Source organism: Schistocerca cancellata, chromosome 3 (assembly GCF_023864275.1).
Source record: "Schistocerca cancellata isolate TAMUIC-IGC-003103 chromosome 3, iqSchCanc2.1, whole genome shotgun sequence".
Classification (NCBI taxonomy): Eukaryota; Metazoa; Arthropoda; class Insecta; order Orthoptera; family Acrididae; genus Schistocerca; species Schistocerca cancellata.
The window spans coordinates 90,054,609-90,074,464 of record NC_064628.1 but is presented as its reverse complement, the minus strand read 5'-3'; the positions used below and the strand labels follow the sequence as shown (position 1 = coordinate 90,074,464).

Here is a 19,856-nt window from a genome sequence, read left to right as displayed (position 1 = left end):
CAACTGACAAGATTCTTTTGAAATGGCAATATAAGTATTTTACCATTTTCTGGTGCATTTTAAATGTATTAAAGATGGTTGTTGTAAGATTAGTTTCCAGAGGCATACGAGTTACAAGTTTTTTAGCCAAATTTTGAAGTGTGTAACGCCTAGGAAGATATCAGATGCATAACTTAGATTTTATGAGTATTTCTGTTTAGGATACCATACAACCATGCTGCATGATCATTGCTGCAGCTTGTAATACTCACAAGAGAAATTCAATTTGGTTTTGTTTCGAGGTTTTGTTTGGGCGAAGAAATTATATGTCTTAATCAGAAGTGTGGTAAATATAATGTTATTTATTTTTTCACATATTAATGTGCTGATACATAGTATTTCATTAAAAAAATATTGCACTGATAATTTTTCAAATAAAAGTAACTCACAAGAAAATTGTTTATTTACAGAACACGCATACACATTTATGACACACATATACACACACACACACACACACACACACACACACACACACACTATTTACAATGGTGCTATGTTGCAACAATTGGCACAAATATTTATTTGTAAGTTTTCACTTCAAAATCGCCACTAAAACACAAAAGACCAGAAATATCCAGCACTGCAGTACTGCACTGCTCTTCAAAGTTTTCATAATTTAAAATACAACAATTAAATCAAATAAATAATCCATCTGATATATATACACATAATTTTCTCTCCATCACTTTCACAATCAATAAAATGGAACAGAGACTAATAAGATATATAGTGTACTTATTATGTTATACATATTTAAAGTGAGTTTATAGATACATCTTTTATTATCACCTAAAGGGGAGACAGCTGCTTCTTACTGAAGCAACTGTCAATGTGTCTCACATGAGACCACATTCCACACAAACAATACAATTATCAGTTACAGTAATTTGTTCATAGAACGTACTGGAAAATATATCATAGATATATGGGATCAAAAATCACCAGCTTTCAGCAGAGTGCCTGCACAGAACAGCAACCTACCCGAGCGTCAAGAACCGTAAAACCGGAACGAGCATCGTGACAGAATGTTGTCTGTATTGCAAGCACCATACTTACTTGCCGGTAACTAACATATGAGAACCTTAATACAAAATACAAGTGCACGTACTGCCCCACCTCCATCAACAATGTTGTCAGCTCCAATGAGAATTACCTCCCACGGCTGAACAATCACTGCTAGAAGAAGACAGACAGACATAAGCTCCTCGTATTAACTTATAACTAAACCTAAATTTATATTGCCAATGGCATACTCTGAGCTCCTGAAACCAGATATGCAGAAAGATGTAGTGCATAAGATAGAACCTATGCTCTCCTCTGACAACACCTGTTTCAGAAGTATATAACATTTGCCCCATCAAACACCTTCGCCATTAAGCGATAGTATCTGAGGGAGGGGGGTTAACCGACACCTTCTAAACCCCAGGCAGCTCTCTCTTTTCTACATTTAAGAGGAGCTGTTACCCAGAGCATTTAAAGACTGTACGGGTGGCAAAACTGATAAACAAGCCTCTGGGAACGCTCTGTTTTCTTCATGATACCCTTCTTGTAGTACTGCCGTATGGATCGCGACAACTTATCGTAGTTCATCGCCGGTCGGTTCTTGCGCTTGCCCCAGAGACGAGCCACCCTAACTGAATCTTCAATTTTGAAAACTCCTTTTGAACGGTCTAACCACCGTATGCATGATCCGTGCAGCTGAGGTGATGCCAACAGCTCCTTCAGAAACTGCCACAGATGGATGTGCGATCCTGAACCCGCTCCAGAACCTCCCTGGGTGCGACTGGATGGAGCCTTCCCTCCTCCGGTATGTGGGCTCAGTGTACCAGTTGCAGTCGATCCCATCGGTGGAGGAGTTGGTGCTTCCTCTTCATCCTCATCTGCAGAGAAAAGAATCATGTTTTGTTATTTTGTCTACTTTCAGTGCTGAAGCAATGCTTTATTCCAGAATCAAAGCCACTAATTTCTTTCTTTGCTGATAACATGATTCCTATAGCCTCAAACTAAACCTATTGGCATAGATAATTTGATTCCTATAGCCTCACACTAAACCTATTGGCATAGATAATTTATTTGCTTTGACTTGTATTTATGCTTTGGCTTGTATTTAGCATGATAATATTTCTAGTAACTTTCCTGTAAACTTCATGCAGCCAATTGCATTGAAAGGGGACATGTAATAATTTGCCCAAGCAGTCGACTAGGTTCAGTAAAGCTGCTCCCACTAAACTGATGCACAGCAAAAAGCTATAAATACACACTAAAATGAATGTCCTAACTCTTGCCTGACTACATGCAGTGCCTGTTTTGTATATATTTGCAGTAATTGGTAAGACAGATAAAACTACTGGACTTCTGGATGTGTTCCCAATAACATCCTCTAATTATTTGTGTTTCATTTTCATTTGTAAAGAATATTCTCTGAGGGTATACAGCTTACTTTCCAAGAATTATCCCACAGCCGAGATTGAAATTAAGCTTGACATTATCAACATGTGGCTGCCTGTTAGTTTTGGCAAGTAGTCACCACCTGACAATGTTGAGCAGTTGCCTTTACTAAAATCTACAAAAAGTGGCTTTCTGTTTCTGCAATAACTGAAAACAAAGTTTAAAAAGTACTACTCTCACACAGTTTGACATAATGTTTTCCTTTGACCTATACATTAGTAGTACGAAAAATAGGCAAGCATTACTGAAATATTGGCATGTTTGATATCCCGTGTAAGTCCATGACCGTGATAAGCAGTTAACTGGCAGTCAATGGAACAAAATGTTCTTAAGGACTCTGCCAAACTGGCAATCAAAGATGTACCTACCACAATTCGTGACACAAGACTCCTTTACAATCGTGCCAGTAAAATAAACAACATGCTGTAGATTATGCAACCATTTTGTGTATCATCAGGGTTTTTTATTTTTTTGCATGCAAGAAAATGGAATACATGAGAAAAAAATAATATCACTCACCATCTGAGGGCTCACCAGCACTTGAACTGCTAGAACTGGCATTTCCAGCTCCACTGCCATTGTTCCAAGGCAAAGTAGGTTGCATTTGCATTGGTCCTGATGATCCACTAGGACCTGCTACTCCCTCAAGGTCCTGGCATGCAACCTTCCAGATCTCTAGCTGCGCATGCAGAATACTACCACTCTGCAACAATGAACATTTATAGAATGTTAATGCAAGGGACTTTAAAAGCAAAGATTTCTTTATTTCTTATTCTGCATTCACTTATTTAACTATAGTAATTTCTGTCCACATTTTAAAAGCTAAGTAATACTTACATGTGGAGCCCTCTGCTGAAAATCCGTTTCAGAAAGTTGTACTAAGGATGCACCATCCATCTCAAAGTACTCCATATTGATTACAGGTAAAGAATTATGATGCAATGCCCACAGCAACCATTTCTGCACGTCAGTAGTTGACCAGCCTACAGGATCTGCAATAGTGAAGAGATGTTCATGATTAAACTGACATAATCATTTTTTAAATTATGAATTATATTCTACAGAATGCAAGATAACTTATTAGAGGTATGTTGGTGGTCAGTGCGGGAAGAAGATGCTTTTCTTTCTTTTCTTTGAAAATATGTTGATAATTTAGAATTGCGTACAAAACTTGACATAAAACATGTCCATTGAAATATATTTCAGTTAACTAAAGAGATTAATGAATAATAATCAATTTTTCTGTGCTGTATTAAATTTTAAGTAGTTTATTTTATTGAGAATTAAATATGAAAATTATGCAGTTTTAAACTACATCACTTCCTGCTGTTAGAGGCACTAAATTGACATTAACATTATTATTCCCACTGAAACCAAAGGACAGAAAGATTTACTCGTGTTTGATAGAACGTTATGCTGTACCGGTTGTTGTTTTTAAGGCTGATTGTATAATTCTGTAGCAGTTATTTAGGAATAAAGGAGATAACTCACCAAAAAGCAGAAGTGCTGCATCATTCATAGATACACAAACAAAAGGACACGGCTTGGCTAGCTTTCAGAACTTACTTCATTTTTCAAGCATGTAGGGAAAATATGCACACAAACATATACACAATCTCAGTCACATGCACATGCCTGTCTTCCTACATTGTGTTCAGTCAATGCCAAATCTTTCCTGGCCCGTGGTGAGTGTACTGGTATGAGGTAAGAGTGCAGGGTGGGGTGGAGTGAGGGATGGAGAGAGGAGGGAGGCAAGGAAGGGATTGGGGGAAAGTGTCTAGCGGCTCAGAGAGTGGGGAGCTGTCTCTGGGCTAACTAGGGATATGGGTTGAAGGGACAGATGGCAGATGGTTAGGCATATGATTTCATAGTCTTGGGCTTGAGATAATAGTGCACAGCTAGCTGATGTTGGGACACAAATTGGGCAGGGGTACTGGCGCGAGGGATGGTGTACACACACACACACACACACACACACACACACACACATATATGGGATGTAGGAGACAGCGAGTTTAGGTTTAGGCTAAGGATGTGATGTAAGGATATCACCACCTTCACCAGCTTTTCTGAACTGTGCAGATCAGAGCTACCCTTGCAGAACATTCTTCACTCCTGTAACCTTCCTGGCCTAAACCCCTCCCCCACTCCCCACCCAGTAGTGAGTGAGTGAGAGTGTGTGTGTGTGTGTGTGTGTGTGTGTGTGTGTGTGTGTGTACACTATCCCCTGCCCCAAAAACCAACACCTCCCTGCCTCTCGCCTCTTTCCATCCTCATCCCACACCCACACCTCACCCCAGTAAACTCATTGTGGACCAGGAAAGAGCTGCCAGTCGACTGAGCAAAATGTGGGGAGACGTGTGTGTGTGTGTGTGTGTGTGTGTGTGTGTGCGTTTCCTTCTCGCTTGAAAAAGGAAATGCATTTTGAATGCTAGCCAAGCTGTGTACCATGTGTTTGTTGTACCTACCAATGACGCAGTGCTTCTGCCTATCAGTGAGCCGTCTCCTTTATTCCGAAATAATTCTTAATACTCTACCAGAACTTTCCATGCATTATAATTTCTATACTAAATACTTATCACGCGAAATTTAACCAACAGATATTTTTAGAACTATATTATGAAAAGAATGGATTGCTACTTATCAAATAGACGAGATGCTGAGTCACAGATAGGCAAAACAAAAAGACTGCTATATTTTGTAGCTTTCAGCCAAAAGGCCTTCTTCTGAAGTATGTAAAACACACACATGCACTCAAGCACATTACCACTGTCTCTGGTCAAGTGGTGGAGTCCAGCTGCAGTGGCCAGAGACAGTGGTCGTGTGTTTGAGTAGCGAAAGTGTGTGTTTCCTACTTCTGAGGAAAGCTTTTTGGCTGAAAGCTGAAATACATATTAGTCTTTCTGTTGTGCCTGTCTGTGGCTCAACATCTCTTCTATACGGTCAGTAGCAGTCTGTCCTGTTCAATATTGTTGTTATTCCATCCTGAACTTTCTACCATTTGATATTTTAAGAGTTACACAGTGCACGTTATGGATTGTTTGATATTTTAAGAACTACAGATTGCACATTATGAACTTCATACCTGGTGAAATACCCAGCTGTGAACATGTTTCACCAACATCTCTCCTCAGCTGCTCTATAGCCAATCTCAGTACAGGCTCCATTCGTTCGGTACATGTGGAACCCAGCCCTAGCTGCAAGTCGAGCCTCTCTTCGGATACAAAGCCACTGCCAAGGCCAGCAAATTCGAAAGGTTTCAAATTGTACTTTTTCTGGAAGGAAGGATCCCTCAGGAACTCTCTCAACAGTTTGTGATCATCAGAACCTCGTGAACCTGATGCTGTTGCTACAGGTACTGGCAGTGACTGCAACCCACTTTGGGCAGATGATGGCCCAGGTTGTGGCTCAGGGAACATAAGAGGCACACTAGTTTCCTGGTGTGATGGTGATCTGAAAATTGAATACAAATATTGTAAATGATTACATAATGTCACATAGGAGTCATTTAAACATATCTTTCTAAACAGGAAAGCTGATCGTGACACAGAATTTCCAACCATTCAATCATAATCCTGTTAACAGGTTTGTATTACAGATCGCTTCCATTTAAATTCTGCCAGTTTGAGTTCTTTCAGAACAGTAACATTTAATAAAGCTATATGCCATTAGAATATTTTTGAATGAAATTTCCTGGCAGATTAAAACTGTGTACTGGACTGGGACATGAGCCACAGATCTTTGCCATTTGTGAGTAAGTACTGTACAGACTGAGCTACCCAAGTATGACTCACGACCTGCCCCCACTTCCACTAGTACCTCTCTCCTTTCTTTCAGCCTTCACAGAAATTCTCTTGTGTACCTTGCAGGACTGGCACGCCTGGAAGAAAATGATGTAGCAGAGAAATGGTTCAGGCTACGAGATTGTTTCTTCCGTGAGTGCTAGTCCTGCAAGGTACCCAGGAGAACTTCTGTGAAGTTTGGAAAATTGGAGAAGTGTACTGGAAGAGGTGAATCTGTGAGGGCAGATTGTGAGTTGTGCTTGGATGGCTCAGTCAGTAGATCACTTGCCCACCAATAGGCAAAGATTCTAAATTTGTTACGGCATAGAGTTTTAATCTGCCAGGAATTTCCAAATTGGCTCACACTCCACTGTGGAGTGGTAATTCCTTTGGAGTTTTCTGAATGTTCACAGAATTTAAATGTAAATACCTTTGGTGCTGGTGATGTACTGGCTCTTCTTTGATGTCCTGTAGTAGCATCTGATGTTCCGAAAGCACGGCACGCAAGTCCAAACTCTGTTCTTCGTGCTTGACCGGAGATGACGGACAGCGCTGTGACGGCGACACTGGTCCCAGCTGCTGCTGTGGGAGATGTTGTTGCCAAATGGGTTCTTCTTTAATGGGGTGGCCCCCAGGGCCCGGCTGGGTTCCACCAGAGCCTTGCTGAGGTGGCCCCTGTGGCGGTTGACCTCCGTAGAATGACATGCCCTGCGGTGACGGTAGCTCGCACGGGTCTGGCAGTAGCGACAGGTCGAATAACTCTGCCGCAAAGTACTGGCTGTAGTCGCACGGGGGCGTGAAACCGGCTGACGGAACCGTCTGCGGCATCTGTAACAACCACGTCTTTGTGAGATCGGGTCAGTACTGTGCTGCTACAGCTATCCTCAAAGCTAGATGTGCTACTCAGATGATCACAGAGAATGCAAGTTTATAATGTGTAAAATATTAATAAGCTATAAATTTCTGCCATGTTCAAATATTCCTTACTAACTACAGATGTTTCATTACTAAATCATTAACAGGAGAGACCCAATTGAAAATAATTCAAGGTCAGAGCAAAGTCATAATATCTCTAAACGGAACACATACAGCCAGAAAATCGCGTGTTTTGTTGGACTGGAAAGGGAAATGGGTATTATGACAATCCTACATATAATAACGGATATGATGGCCTATAGAATAATAGATATGAGGGTTGCAAGTTGTTGAAACACATAGATACACTGAAAGGCGTACAGACATTTTACCGACGAACGGGACAGTAATTTAGCACCAAGTAGGGCACCTGGTAACATCAATAAGTGTTTTAACACCAGAATGAAGGAATGTAAAGAGCGCTCCTACATGGAAGCGGGAAAACTGAATAAATTTAAACAATGGGCTGGAAAAACTTAATAAATTTAAACAATGGGCTGATGCGCTTCTAGATCAATGGATTATTACAAACTAGTTCGTAAAGTCGTCATCAGTTTCAGATAGTCACTATTTTCCAATGCAGAATATAATGAGGGCATATTGCATTTATATATAACTGTGGCGATAGATGGAGGTAGGCAGACAGGGATAAGCTGCTCAGACAACGGAACACCGTGGGAAGGCGGCAGGGCGCTGACGTCACAGACGAGACAGAAAAAGGGGTAGCGAGCGCCCCCAGCTTGGAAAGAGGGTTAGAGGCACAGCTGACTACGACAGCAAAAAACTTCCCCGCGGGCGCCTCGCGTAAACCCGACCTGGCTATTTATAACCACAGTTTCTTTTTCGGGCTACAAAAAGACCGTCTCGTGTGCACTGACGCAATTTCTCACGCTGCGCTACACATCATTCGACCATGATAGTTCTCGATGTACGTCAGGCACACACGTTTTGGTACCCGTTAAACTGCACCACCTGTCAGGCACTGTATACCTTAATAATGCTAGTTGTAATTCCGAAATCGAGATTTGGTACATAGTTAACGTCCGCGGGAACAAGTTTGCTGAAGATAAACAGACGCTTTGTGGACTAGATAGGGCGTGTACAACTGTTGGAACAGTAGGGATTCGATAACGGCAAAAGAAAGACTATTGGAGTCAGGAAATTGGTCGAAGTTAAGTAGTGCTACCAAGAAACAACGGTTGCCCATTTTTTGGTGCATTTGTCGCGATACAGCGGCTCCTCTACTACTCTATTTTTTTTTTTTTTTTTTGCGTGCCTTATAATACGTATTCATATTCCTCCCTGACCTGTTTAATACATTTAGATAACAGTAACTTTTATGAACACATTCAGCTTCAGTTTCCAATGTTCACTTTGTTACCTACCCTGAATGCAGAACATGCTCCCTGCTGAAGAGGGCTCGCGAAATTCGATAACGCTTATGCCTTTTGTAATCGTGTGTCAGTCTTTGTTCACCAGTATTCCGCACAATGGTCTATTACATTATTCAGCCCTCACCCTACGTGAAAATGTGTGTGGGGTTTTCCGTGATTTCTCGATAAGTGTCTGAATAGTCCATTTCAAAAGACAGCGGCCGGTTCCCGTTCTTATCCTTGTGCGAGTACAGTCAGAGCTATTGCTATAATGGCCTTAATGTCATTTCATGCCATATAAACTGCATATATAAATATGACTTGCATATCATAGACAGGGGGCGATTCTTCCTTCTTTTGCCCTAAGGACTAACTGTCGCACATAATGACATCGCCGTAAAAGGCCTTACAGAAGAAAGCCTTCATCTAGGGATAAGGCATAATGAGAATTTATTAGTGCCTCAGCAATGGTCTATGTATGTAAAACAAACAATGGTACTTCAGTACGTCAGCCATATCCGTACTTTCACAACTGTGAATGTTGTCGTTCAACAAATCATCCATTTCGACTGCAATAGATCCTACATCGCCCTATGTATGTAACTTGCATTTTTCTAGCTTCTGCGGCTAACACCCAGTTTATTCACGAGTTCCGATACTCATCAAGTGGCTTGGTGGCTACAATATTGAGTGACTCATGAATCTGGAAAACAGATATCAAGATGGTTCTGAACTGTGAATAAGATGGCCAGAAATACTGCAGTGCCATCTCGACTGCCTCAGTTTTTTCCGAATGTTCCTTGAGACACTGCTAGAACCGTGCAGCAGCGCCTACGACAAATCTGCTGCAGAAGAAAGATCTTTCTTTTGTTCTCACAATTAAAGTTATGTGGAAAAATAGGGATAGAGATGGAAAAAAGATAGAAGGAAGATAATTTCACATATCTACACGATGTAGGCTGTTTTATGCCATCCAAAGTAATTACGTTCCATTCTAAGCGCTGCTATATCATCCATTTTTTAAAACGATCCATCAGTATTGCGCTTTGTAAAATTTAGATTATGAATCCACATCCAGTAAATGCCAGCAGTGGTGTAGGAAAACTAAATATGGGGGAACGGAACCAAAATATTAATTTTTTTTTTAATTTGTGGTAAGTTCGTATGGGATCAAACTACTGAGGTCATCTGTCCCTTGGCTTACACACTACTGAAACTAACTTAACGCTAAAGACAACACACACCCCCTGTCCGAGGGAGGACTCGAATCTCCGACGGGGGGAGCCGAGCGAACACCTTGGCAAGGCGTCTCAGACCGCGCGGCGTGTAGTATTTAATCACTGCTCAATTTCAAAGCGTTTAAATTCTTGTAAATAATTAGTTCGCTGCAGGAAGACGCCGGGCACAGTACGGGAGAAAGAGCAGTAACATAGCAGTGTCGAAACCCAGTGCTTTATGGAAGAACAGCATAAATCAGCATGGCCGAAGGGAAATTTGTACACCGTACCTTCGGGATCTGAGTCCCAGGGCGTAACCACAGTGCCACGACATGCCACTTGGTTTTATCAAAACTTCCATTTTTTTTTTCTTTTTTGTGAATTCCGTACATGTTTGTTTGTGACCTGAAACCGAGCAGAAGCCAAGTTTTCTGCCCTAAGAACATTATATTGTTGCGATGGCGTGCTTACTGAAAGTTCTAACCGAAAGGGGCCCCCAAAAACGGGAAATTCCTATTTGAGAGTACAATATGTAGGTCATTGCGGTAGAACGTCGTTTGCTACTGGTGTGTGAGCGTTAGTTTCTCGATTTCCCGTTCCGTTCCGCTAGGGACATGCTGCCCGAGAACGTTTGCACGAATCTGCTTACAGTAAGAGACAGGACTGCCGCGAGCTGCGGCTAGTCACGTAGGAGGCTAGCAGAGACCAGCGAGGTGCGGCTGCGGCCAACAAGGTACCGTTAGCCGCCGCCTTTCACGCACTCAGGGTCGCCAACACAACGCGCACACAGGCACGACGCGCTCCGACGGCGCGCACTGCGCCTAACCCCATTTACTGCCGCACTAAAGCACGCGCACTTCTCGTTAAACAGTGAACACGTGATACCGAGTGGCCCTTCGGACCACTACCACATTCACCTACGAGACAGAGTGCTACTGTAACAAATTATTCCTAACGTGCGCCAATTTATCGGATATATTCTCAAATAAGGGAATATGCTTACTCTCTTCCTTCGTCTTTCCTCACGTTTGCTGTAGTAAAATGGTCGAGATATATTCTGAAAGGATCGGCACAGATACTGGCCAGGAAATCTGTACCTGACCTGGAATTTTCTTGGCAGACCTACACTATCTTTGTCGAATCCTCGAATCGATATGAAAGGGCACAAGCAAATCCAATTGTTGTCGAATGAGAACGAGAGCACCGGAGCACATAATCCCTCAGACTTTTTGTAAACATAAAGTCACCAATCAATATTTCGAGTCGTTCTCGACCTCTTCCACTCGTACGCCAAACTTGTCATTCCTGCATTCAGCAGCAGCTCTACACAATGCAATCTTTTCCCTCCTCTTGAATACCCCCCCCCCCCCCCCCCCCCAAAAAAAATTCCTGTTTCCAATTCCAAAGTAACTATACGTGGATGCCTTAGGCCTACTTCCATTTCCATGTCGTTTCTTCTGGTAAGAGTTTCCCATAGTACTTTTTTTTATTATCTGTACATTGCTTGGTTTTTCTGAAATGCTGAGACATCTTTCGAGCTTCAATTTCATTCAGAAATAATAATATGTACTATATAATTAGTCTTTACAAGAAAAAATGATGAAATTCATTTGGTACACTTATATTTTTCGACATAGAGCTCTATCTTTTTTTGTCATGTGAAGTTACACTTCGTGTCCAGAAAATCGAAGCGGTTTACCAAGTCACGTTCTGCTGAAGATTTTCGGGGTTACAAAAAACAATTCGGCATAAATGACGATTCCGTTCACTGCTAAGGGAGTCGCAAAACGGAAGGGCACAGGGCCTGTAGGTTGTTAAGAAAGCATTTTTTTTTTCTTTCTCTGCGTGGTAAACCGAGCACGATTGTATAATTAAAACACTTGCGATGCCATAGTTCTTTTCCCGCGCAGATTAGAAAGACCCTGTCGCCATATTTTGCTTACGCCCTTCAATTAAATAAAGCAAGAACTTATCCGAAGTTCAGTTAAATAGCAAAATGGTTCAAATGGCTCTGAGCACTATGGGACTTAACTTCTGAGGTCATCAGTCCCCTAGAACTTAGAACTACTTAAACCTAACTAACCTAAGGACATCACACACATCCATGCCCGAGGCACGATTCGAACCTGCGACCGTAGCGGTCGCGCGGTTCCAGACTGTAGCGCCTAGAACCGCTCGGCCACCTCGGCCGGCTAAATAGCAAAATGTAAATACAAATAATCCCATTTGTTATGGGGTGCTCTTGCGCTATCCAGTATAATCTGAACACTCAGCTTGTTATGAGTGAACACACAGTTTCACGCGAAAAGAAGAAACAAAGGTAAGGAGTTTGGTGTGTTTCGTCGTAATCGAGATAATTAAACAGACAGATCGCAGGCATGTGACGACTATAATGGGAAACAAAATGCCAGGGGCGTTGTTGAGACAAATGTCTGTGACTTAGGAAAACGTGGGAAAATCAAAATCAAGTTTACTTGAAGGATTTTTGAGATTTTTAAGCGGGGCGCCTCCGGAACACAACTCCAATGTCGTAAGTACAGCGCTGTCATCCTCGATAGACAGACGTGGAATCCTGACGACGGTGCGATTGTGTTTATTTTTTCGACAACAGTACATTACCAGAGGTAAAAAAAACACCGCTTAAACCTCTCAAACGATCTGGATTGAACCACATCATGAAGTACTTTGCGCCTCTGGGAAAGATAATGTCAAATACTGTGTTGTTCCTCTTCGTGAGAAGTGAACATTGCACGGCAACGACAATGTGAACGAAACGGGACTGCCTCTCAGTAAAACGCTGCTAGCGGGCGCGGCTGTTTGCTATACCGTTAACTGACATTTCGCTTGCGAAAGCGCTCCACGTAAAACATGAACCAGTGATTCATCGATCGCGATTCGCTCGGCGCAGGATTAAACCTGCTCGGACGGGGGCTTTCGTCACGATACTGGCCGCCGAAATGGTATTATCACAACTAGAGACAACTTTCATGATTCTTTCCCATCGGCTGTGCACATTACGAGCAATACTAGCAATAGGAGAAAACCCATGTTAGAGCCTTTTAATAATTTATTATAATTTATTTGCAACCAGCATAGAGTAGGCTTGGCTGATGTCTTACAAAAATAAATCATAGCGCCATAAAGTGAATCAATCAACGCAGTGGATGGATCGAACATCTTGGTGCTTTGTCCAACGTTACCCAATTGGAATTTTCTCCAACTGTATAACTAACTAAGCTCACCAGTTACGAGGGGAACTCAAACTGCAAGGTGAAACCCGGCGTATGTTGCATCTTACCATATCCACATTTAGAAAGTATTGTCAGAGGGGATTGTCACATTCTGAGCTAGAGAAAAAAAAATCGAAGAACTAATTACCTCTTTGTCAACGATACTTTAATTCTTTTGTTCCTTCCTTTCTATCCGATTGTCAATGAAATCCCAACCCGTTGAAGTACTATTTAGTGCCTGACCAGTTCAGCTTCCTGCGTTCGTGCTGTTGTTCACCGCTACTACTGTTTCCAACAGCTTGTAACCAAGTAGGAAAGGAGGTTACTGTTCAATGCCCTGTCGACGCCGAAGTCATCAGGGACGGAACACGAGCTCGGTTGGAGCAAAATGGAGCAGCAGATCGGCCCGACAGTTTAGAATGACTCTTCCCGACATTCGCCTGATAGCGAAAAGCATGAAATCACATTACTCCACTGTGCCACCTCGTTCGGTGAAACATAATGGGATGTGGCTAAACATTGATCGAAACTAGTTGTATCATTTTGCCTTGCGGAATTCTCATTTTGTAAATCGATGCACGAAAACAGTGTAAAAAGTGGCAATATCATCTTTTTATCTTGTTCATGACAGGGCCGCGAACGGAGCTACTCATTTCGCATCAGCCATTTGCCGTTTACTGCTTGATAAAAGCCTCCTTGTGACTTCGACATGCATTTAGGTCTTCGACTGAAGGAACCAGTGTTGCTCCAGCGATCTGTTAATCATTCTATCCATCGTTCATTAGTTTATCTCGTTTTTGTTTTTTTTATCTACTTGAAATTCGGGAAGAGTACTTCCTTGGACTATCGAGCATCCATTCGCATATCTGTCCACTGCCGTCCTGCGAATACAGCCATTCAGTGTTTGTAGTCACTCACACTTCCAAGAACAAGTTCACCCTCCGTGTGCTGTGCCCATGGTTGGGCAATGATAGGAACATATGTATTTGGACGAGTACTCGCAGAGACAAATATCTGAAAATCAGAATTTTGGTTATATATTCCGCTGTATCTATCGAAGTACTTAAGCAGAACTGTGAACAAAAGCAAGTTACGTCGTGCTCCCCTTAATCTAGTCGCTTCGACGCCGTCGCTGGCAACACTGCCTATAATAAAGGCCTTCGCGAGAAATAATGAAGTGGACTAGTCGGTAAGCCGTAATCGAGGCCACTGCTGTTGGGTGTGGTTAGCCATTGCGCAACAGCAACAACCGCCCCTCTCTAAGGAGGCATTTAAGATGGTAGTCGGAGGTGAATGTACAGAAATGAGGCATCTCGATACTGCAATTAGCAGCTATGGATTTTCGACCCAAAATGTGCTCCGTAACAAAAATCGACTCCAAAACCACCATTGATTTTCCAACCATCCAATCTCCCGCGCAGCAATAATTAGCTTGCTGGGGAATAAAGCGCAACTGGAAAGTCACGGGTAAGCTCTGTGTTGTCTGAACCCTACCGCGAATGGGGTAGCTGACCAGTGTGGTGAACCTCGCGTTTTTCGTGAGGGTCGGTGGTCTTGTCGCACTTTCACTACAGCCTCCGTCCGTCCATTCCTCCGCTTTCTACGATCGAGAGAAAGTGGCCGGCCACAGCTAGGGGTTAATGCTCTGGCCTGAAGACACAGCTGTATCAGTCAGCAGTCATTGCCCCACGACAAAAATTAGGGCGTCGGAAAACAAGAGGCTAATGGGGGTCGCAATCTTCACAAATTGCGATCGCGTCTCGATCAGGCAGAATGCTTTTCCTCCACAATGCAGCCAGAAATGTTTTCGACAGGCAAATGAAGCCATATCGGTGAACAAGAAACGCAACAGGGCCTGGAATATAGTTCATGAACATCGTACTGCAATAACTTTCTTTTCGTAACGTCATACTTTCATTACTAAAACACAGAAAAAACGAGTATGGGGCTGAAATAGCATTTAGAATAACTTAACATATTTCCAAGTGTAAAGAGATATTAGTGGCAAGCACCGGGAGGAACCGACGAAAGCATTTGTTGAAAATGCGGTACACAGCAGCATGGCGGCGTAGGTGCGATCCGATCCTTTGACCTTGGAGGCGTGAAAGCAAATCATGTAGCAGGGAATGTTGTTCAGCACCCAACAAGGCTGGTAGATTTTTACAACAGCGCTCATAACTATAAAAATTGTTAGGTTGCTCACATTACAATGCGGACAATCATTTAATTAGTCACGAGAATTGAATTAATACTGAAAACGTTAAGCTTTTTGAATTTCATCATATATATTATGAGATTCCTATTCCTTACTCACTTCGCTGAAAATCCCTCCTTGTTGATGACGGATTGTTTCGACATTAGCATTGTTTAGAGTCGGATGGGCAGAGTTCATTAAGCAGAATCGTTGAGATGCCTCAGTTTACTGCTTCCTTTGTCGAAAGGTATTATTGTATAGTAACAAAACATGTCACGAGATTCGAATAAAACTTCAACTTTCAAAAATGCACAAATCGTGGACGACATTCCCTGCTGAAGAATTACACTTCATAATTGTTCCGACACGCGACGGTAAAATTCAGGACACTACTTTGCTTTCTTTAGAATATTCCCTCCGACCGAATGTTCGGTTCCACAACCTCTGTAGACCCCACTTCAACACGCACTCAAAACCAGGCAACCGTAAAACTCATTTTTGAGCACAGAGATGCTTAATCGAGGGTTGTGACATGGTGATCTCTCAGTATTCAAACTGCAGTTTCATACTGCCAGATGCCTGTGGCTCTTGGTTGAAAGTAAACTGCATTTATTTATTTTATGCGTGATTGGTCGACACGCAGTGGTAAGACGAAAACCTGATGGGAGTCCAAGTGGTTAGTGGTTGGCATCAGTAGTTGCTGGCGCAGAGGTCGTGGATTCGATTCCGAGTGATCATCTCACAAATCAGCGTAGTGGGGCCAAAGTAGAAGCTGTTTGAATCAACAAGCAATAAAGTTGGCGCGGAAGGCGTCGAATTGACACTAAACTAAAACGCTTGGACGAGGCTGGGAGCCATACACAACTTTTGTTTATTTACTACAATGGATTTCCTTCAGCTTCAGAGAATGTTTAACAAGAACACAACGAATTAATGACCTCAACCGAACTTAACTATTTTGATGATTAGTAATTTTCACTAGTCATCAAAGTACCGCGGGACTGTAACTTACCACAACTGCAAAAGTCAAGATTTGGATTTCCCACAGTCTAACGAAATTTTTCAGTGGCTGTGAAGCGTGGAACTCACACGGTCGTTTCGGCAGCGTAAGGCCAGCAGCAATAACATCGCAAACGTACATTCACTTTATTATTTTCTGGAGGCCTCAAGGCACCGAGAAGGAACTAAGGGGTCAATCGAATAAATAAAAAAAGAGAGCAATAACAAAAACTTTAATCGTAATCTCTGGCTTTTGCAGATGATGTAGTTACCTTTAATTTGTTTGATAAAAGCTGCACAGATATTCAGTCAGATCTTGATAACCCTTCAAATTGGCTGTTTGCTCTGGATGTCCATTAACGTAAAACCGTGCATTTTACAAAACCCAGGAATGAAGTATTGTATGATTACAATATCTGTGAGACAATTGTAATTAATCAGATCATAAAAATAACAAGATGAAACAATTTGTGGTGATTTGAAACGGAATGATCACATAGGTTCAGTCTTAGCTAAAGCAAATGGCAGCCTTCGCTCCATTTAGAGGATTCTGCGAAAATGCAGTAGAGCTACACAGGTGATTGCTTGCGAAACACTGTTGCGAGCCATTCTGGAATACTGCTCGACTTTGTGGGACCAATACCGAATAAGAAAGTACAAAGAAGGGCAGCACAAATGGTCTCATGTTTGTTTGATGCATGGGAGAGCGTCACAGAAAGGCTTAAAAACGTTAACTGGCAGCCTACTGTCTGCGAAAGCCTATTTTCAATGATTCGAGGAGAAATATTACGGGAGAAATCTAGGAGTATTACACATGCATATCGCAGCCTTAGAGACCGCGAAGGTTAGACTAATTAGAGTCAACATAGAGCCATTTGAGCGGCGTCGCTTCACGCGTTCCAACGCGAATGAAACGGGAAGAAAACCTATTACGTGTTACTTTAGCAAGAAGTACGCTCTGCCATGCACTTCACTACTTTGCAGGGTGTAGATGCAGAAAGACGGAAGACGCAAACTTCTGTGTTCCAGGCACCACCGATCCGGTAGAAGCGTAATAACGCAGCCCGAGGCACAGGTGCGACGCACACGTAGTGCTGTTGAGAGCAACACCTGACGGCTCTGCAGCGCTTTCAGCCGAGAACAAAGCATTTGGGGTGTCATCTGCGCGCCGCGTAGTAGCAGTAGAGGGGCGGTGCGGGGCTCACCTCTGCGGACTGACAGTAGGGCAGCATGGCGACGCTGGTCCGCGCTGTGGGTGCCCACGATGGCGACTGCTGCCTGACTGAGTGACTGGCTAGGCGGCTCGGACGGCGCTGCGCCGCACGGCGTGCTAGCTCTATCCTAGCTAACGGTTCGCCCCTGACTCACGGCACGCACCTGCTCTGCTGCGCCGCGGCGCGCCCACGCCCTCACCCTCCACTCCCCTCACGCCCCTGCTCCACCAATGGCACTCGTCTCTGGGCCGCCACTGCCCCTTCGCCGCGCGTCTCTTTCTGTACCAGAAGATGCGGTATGCCGTGTTTCTGACCACGCCCATATCTTTTCCTTTGTTCGCTACTCGCCGTCTGGCCTTCCCGAGAGAGGTGGCGCAACACACACACACACACACACTACTCGCAGCATAACGCGAAGAATTCCTTTCTCTTTATCCAAGTAGCACTGTTGTTTGTGGCGGCAGCAGTACGGACAGCTCACATCTTCGGTCGTATGGAAAAAAAAGAAGAAGAAGATTCCCAGAGCAAAAGTAGAAAGAAAGTTCTCAATTCCATATGAATAAAAAATTCGAAGCATATTCTCTGATGAGAGACTGACTTTCTTCTCACTACCTCCCTTCATTGAGAAGGTTCTCGGTGTGTCTCGTCTGGCTCAGAACGCTCGCATAATGTTACATTTCATTCAACTCGTTCAAACAGGCGAACAATTCAGTGTACAAATATGGAACTGGCATCAGTGTGTTCAGGAAGACTTACACTATGTTTCTACATTACTTTTATATGCGGCAATAAATTATGGTTCAAATGGCTGTGAGCACTATGGGACTTAACTCCTGAGGTCATCAGTCCCCTAGAACTCAGAACTACTTAAACCTAACTAACCTAAGGACATCACACACATCCATGCCCGAGGCACGATTCGAACCTGCGACCGTAGTGGTCGCGCGGTTCCAGACTGTAGCGCCTAGAACCGCTCGGCCGGCAAAATATATTATTTTACGGACAGTTTACCAATATGCATTTCCTTGCGATGTTACCGAATTTTCGACATGTGGGAATTTCTTTTTATTTGTGACGTTAAGTGAACAGTGTGGAAATAGGAGGGGGAGTGAGACAAGGATGTCGTCTGTCGCCAAGTCTCTTCAACCTGTATGGAGAAATGCTGGTGAGAGAAGCGCTGAAAGGTTGCGGAAACTTCAAGTAGGACGACGTCTCATCAACACCATCAGGTATGCAGACGACCTGGTAGTGCTCGCCAAAAATCGGAGACAGCTGCAACACGTGATGAACAATTTGCTGGAAACGGGAAGAAAATACGGCATGGAAATCAACATCGAAAAATCAAAAGTGATGCGCATATCAAAACGTGAGAAACACTTGAAGATAACTGTTGACAATCGGGAACTGGAAAATGTGAATCAGTTCAAGTACCTGGGAAGTTTTATCACAAAGGATGCCCACTGCACCTACGACATCCGAGCAAGAATCGCCATGGCCAAAGCTGCTTTCAACAAAATGAGGACTCTGCTGACCAGCAAGTTGAGTTTGGCATTGAGGGAAAAACCGATAGTGTGCTACATTTGGAGCATTGCGCTGTATGGAGCAGAGACATGGACCATGAGAAAGAAGAAGAAAAAATACTTAGAGAGCTATGAAATGTGGTGTTGGAGGAGAGTGGAAAAGATCAAGTGGACAGATCGCATAAAAATGATGATGTACTGCGAAGAGTAGGAGAGAAGAGAAGTATTCTGCTTACATTTCTTCAGAGAAAGGCTAACTGGATTGGACATGTACTTAGACACGAGGGACTCATACCTGATGTCATCGCCGGCCAGGGTGGCCTAGCGGTTCTAGGCGCTACAGTCTGGAACCGGGCGACCGCTACGGTCCTCGGTGCGTCGGGCATGGATGTGTGTGATGTCCTTAGGTTAGTTAGGTTTAAGTAGTTCTAAGTTCTAGGGGACTGATGACCTCAGAAGTTAAGTCCCATAGTGCTCAGAGCCATTTGAACCATGATGTGATCGAAGGCAAATTCAGATGAAATGCAGGACGAGGAAGAAGAAGAAGAATTCAACATCTGGACGACATGAAAGATGGAAGGAGATACAACAGACTGAAGGAAGAAGCTGAAGACAGGGAACAGTGGAATCAGAAATTCTCCATACGAAGACATGGACCTGCCACTACGCAGAATACTACATGATAATAATAAATAGGTGAACACATGACGCGAATGAAATCTTAAATTTACATTGACCTTTTATCTACTCAAACTGGAACTCTTGAGTTTTCTCATACGATATAATTTTACACGATGCGATACTGCAGCGCCTGTGTTATTCCGAATTACCATGCAATGTCCCTTGGCACATGCAGGCATATCGTAAGGAACATTGCACTGTAATTCGGAATAACACAGGCACTGTGGTATCGGATTTATCA

At 43.1% G+C, this 19,856-nt stretch overlaps 1 protein-coding gene across 3 annotated transcripts in view; it reads right to left on the bottom strand.

Moving 5' to 3' along the window:
* Positions 1-469: 469 nt before the first annotated feature.
* The window catches only part of LOC126177086 (DNA-binding protein D-ETS-4), a 163,142-nt gene continuing 143,755 nt past the window's right edge, over positions 470-19,856 (bottom strand). For 2 of the 3 annotated variants that reach the window (XM_049924334.1, XM_049924336.1), the window contains exons 2-6: positions 6,703-7,100; positions 5,576-5,943; positions 3,328-3,482; positions 3,010-3,193; positions 470-1,922 (exon numbers count right to left, since the gene is read on the bottom strand). In XM_049924334.1, coding sequence (XP_049780291.1) covers positions 1,516-1,922; positions 3,010-3,193; positions 3,328-3,482; positions 5,576-5,943; positions 6,703-7,100 — 1,512 coding nt within the window. In that variant the 3' untranslated portion in view covers positions 470-1,515. Of the gene's footprint in view, positions 1,923-3,009; positions 3,194-3,327; positions 3,483-5,575; positions 5,944-6,702; positions 7,101-17,405; positions 17,564-19,856 lie in introns of those variants that run through there. The other variant, XM_049924335.1, reaches the window with a different exon arrangement.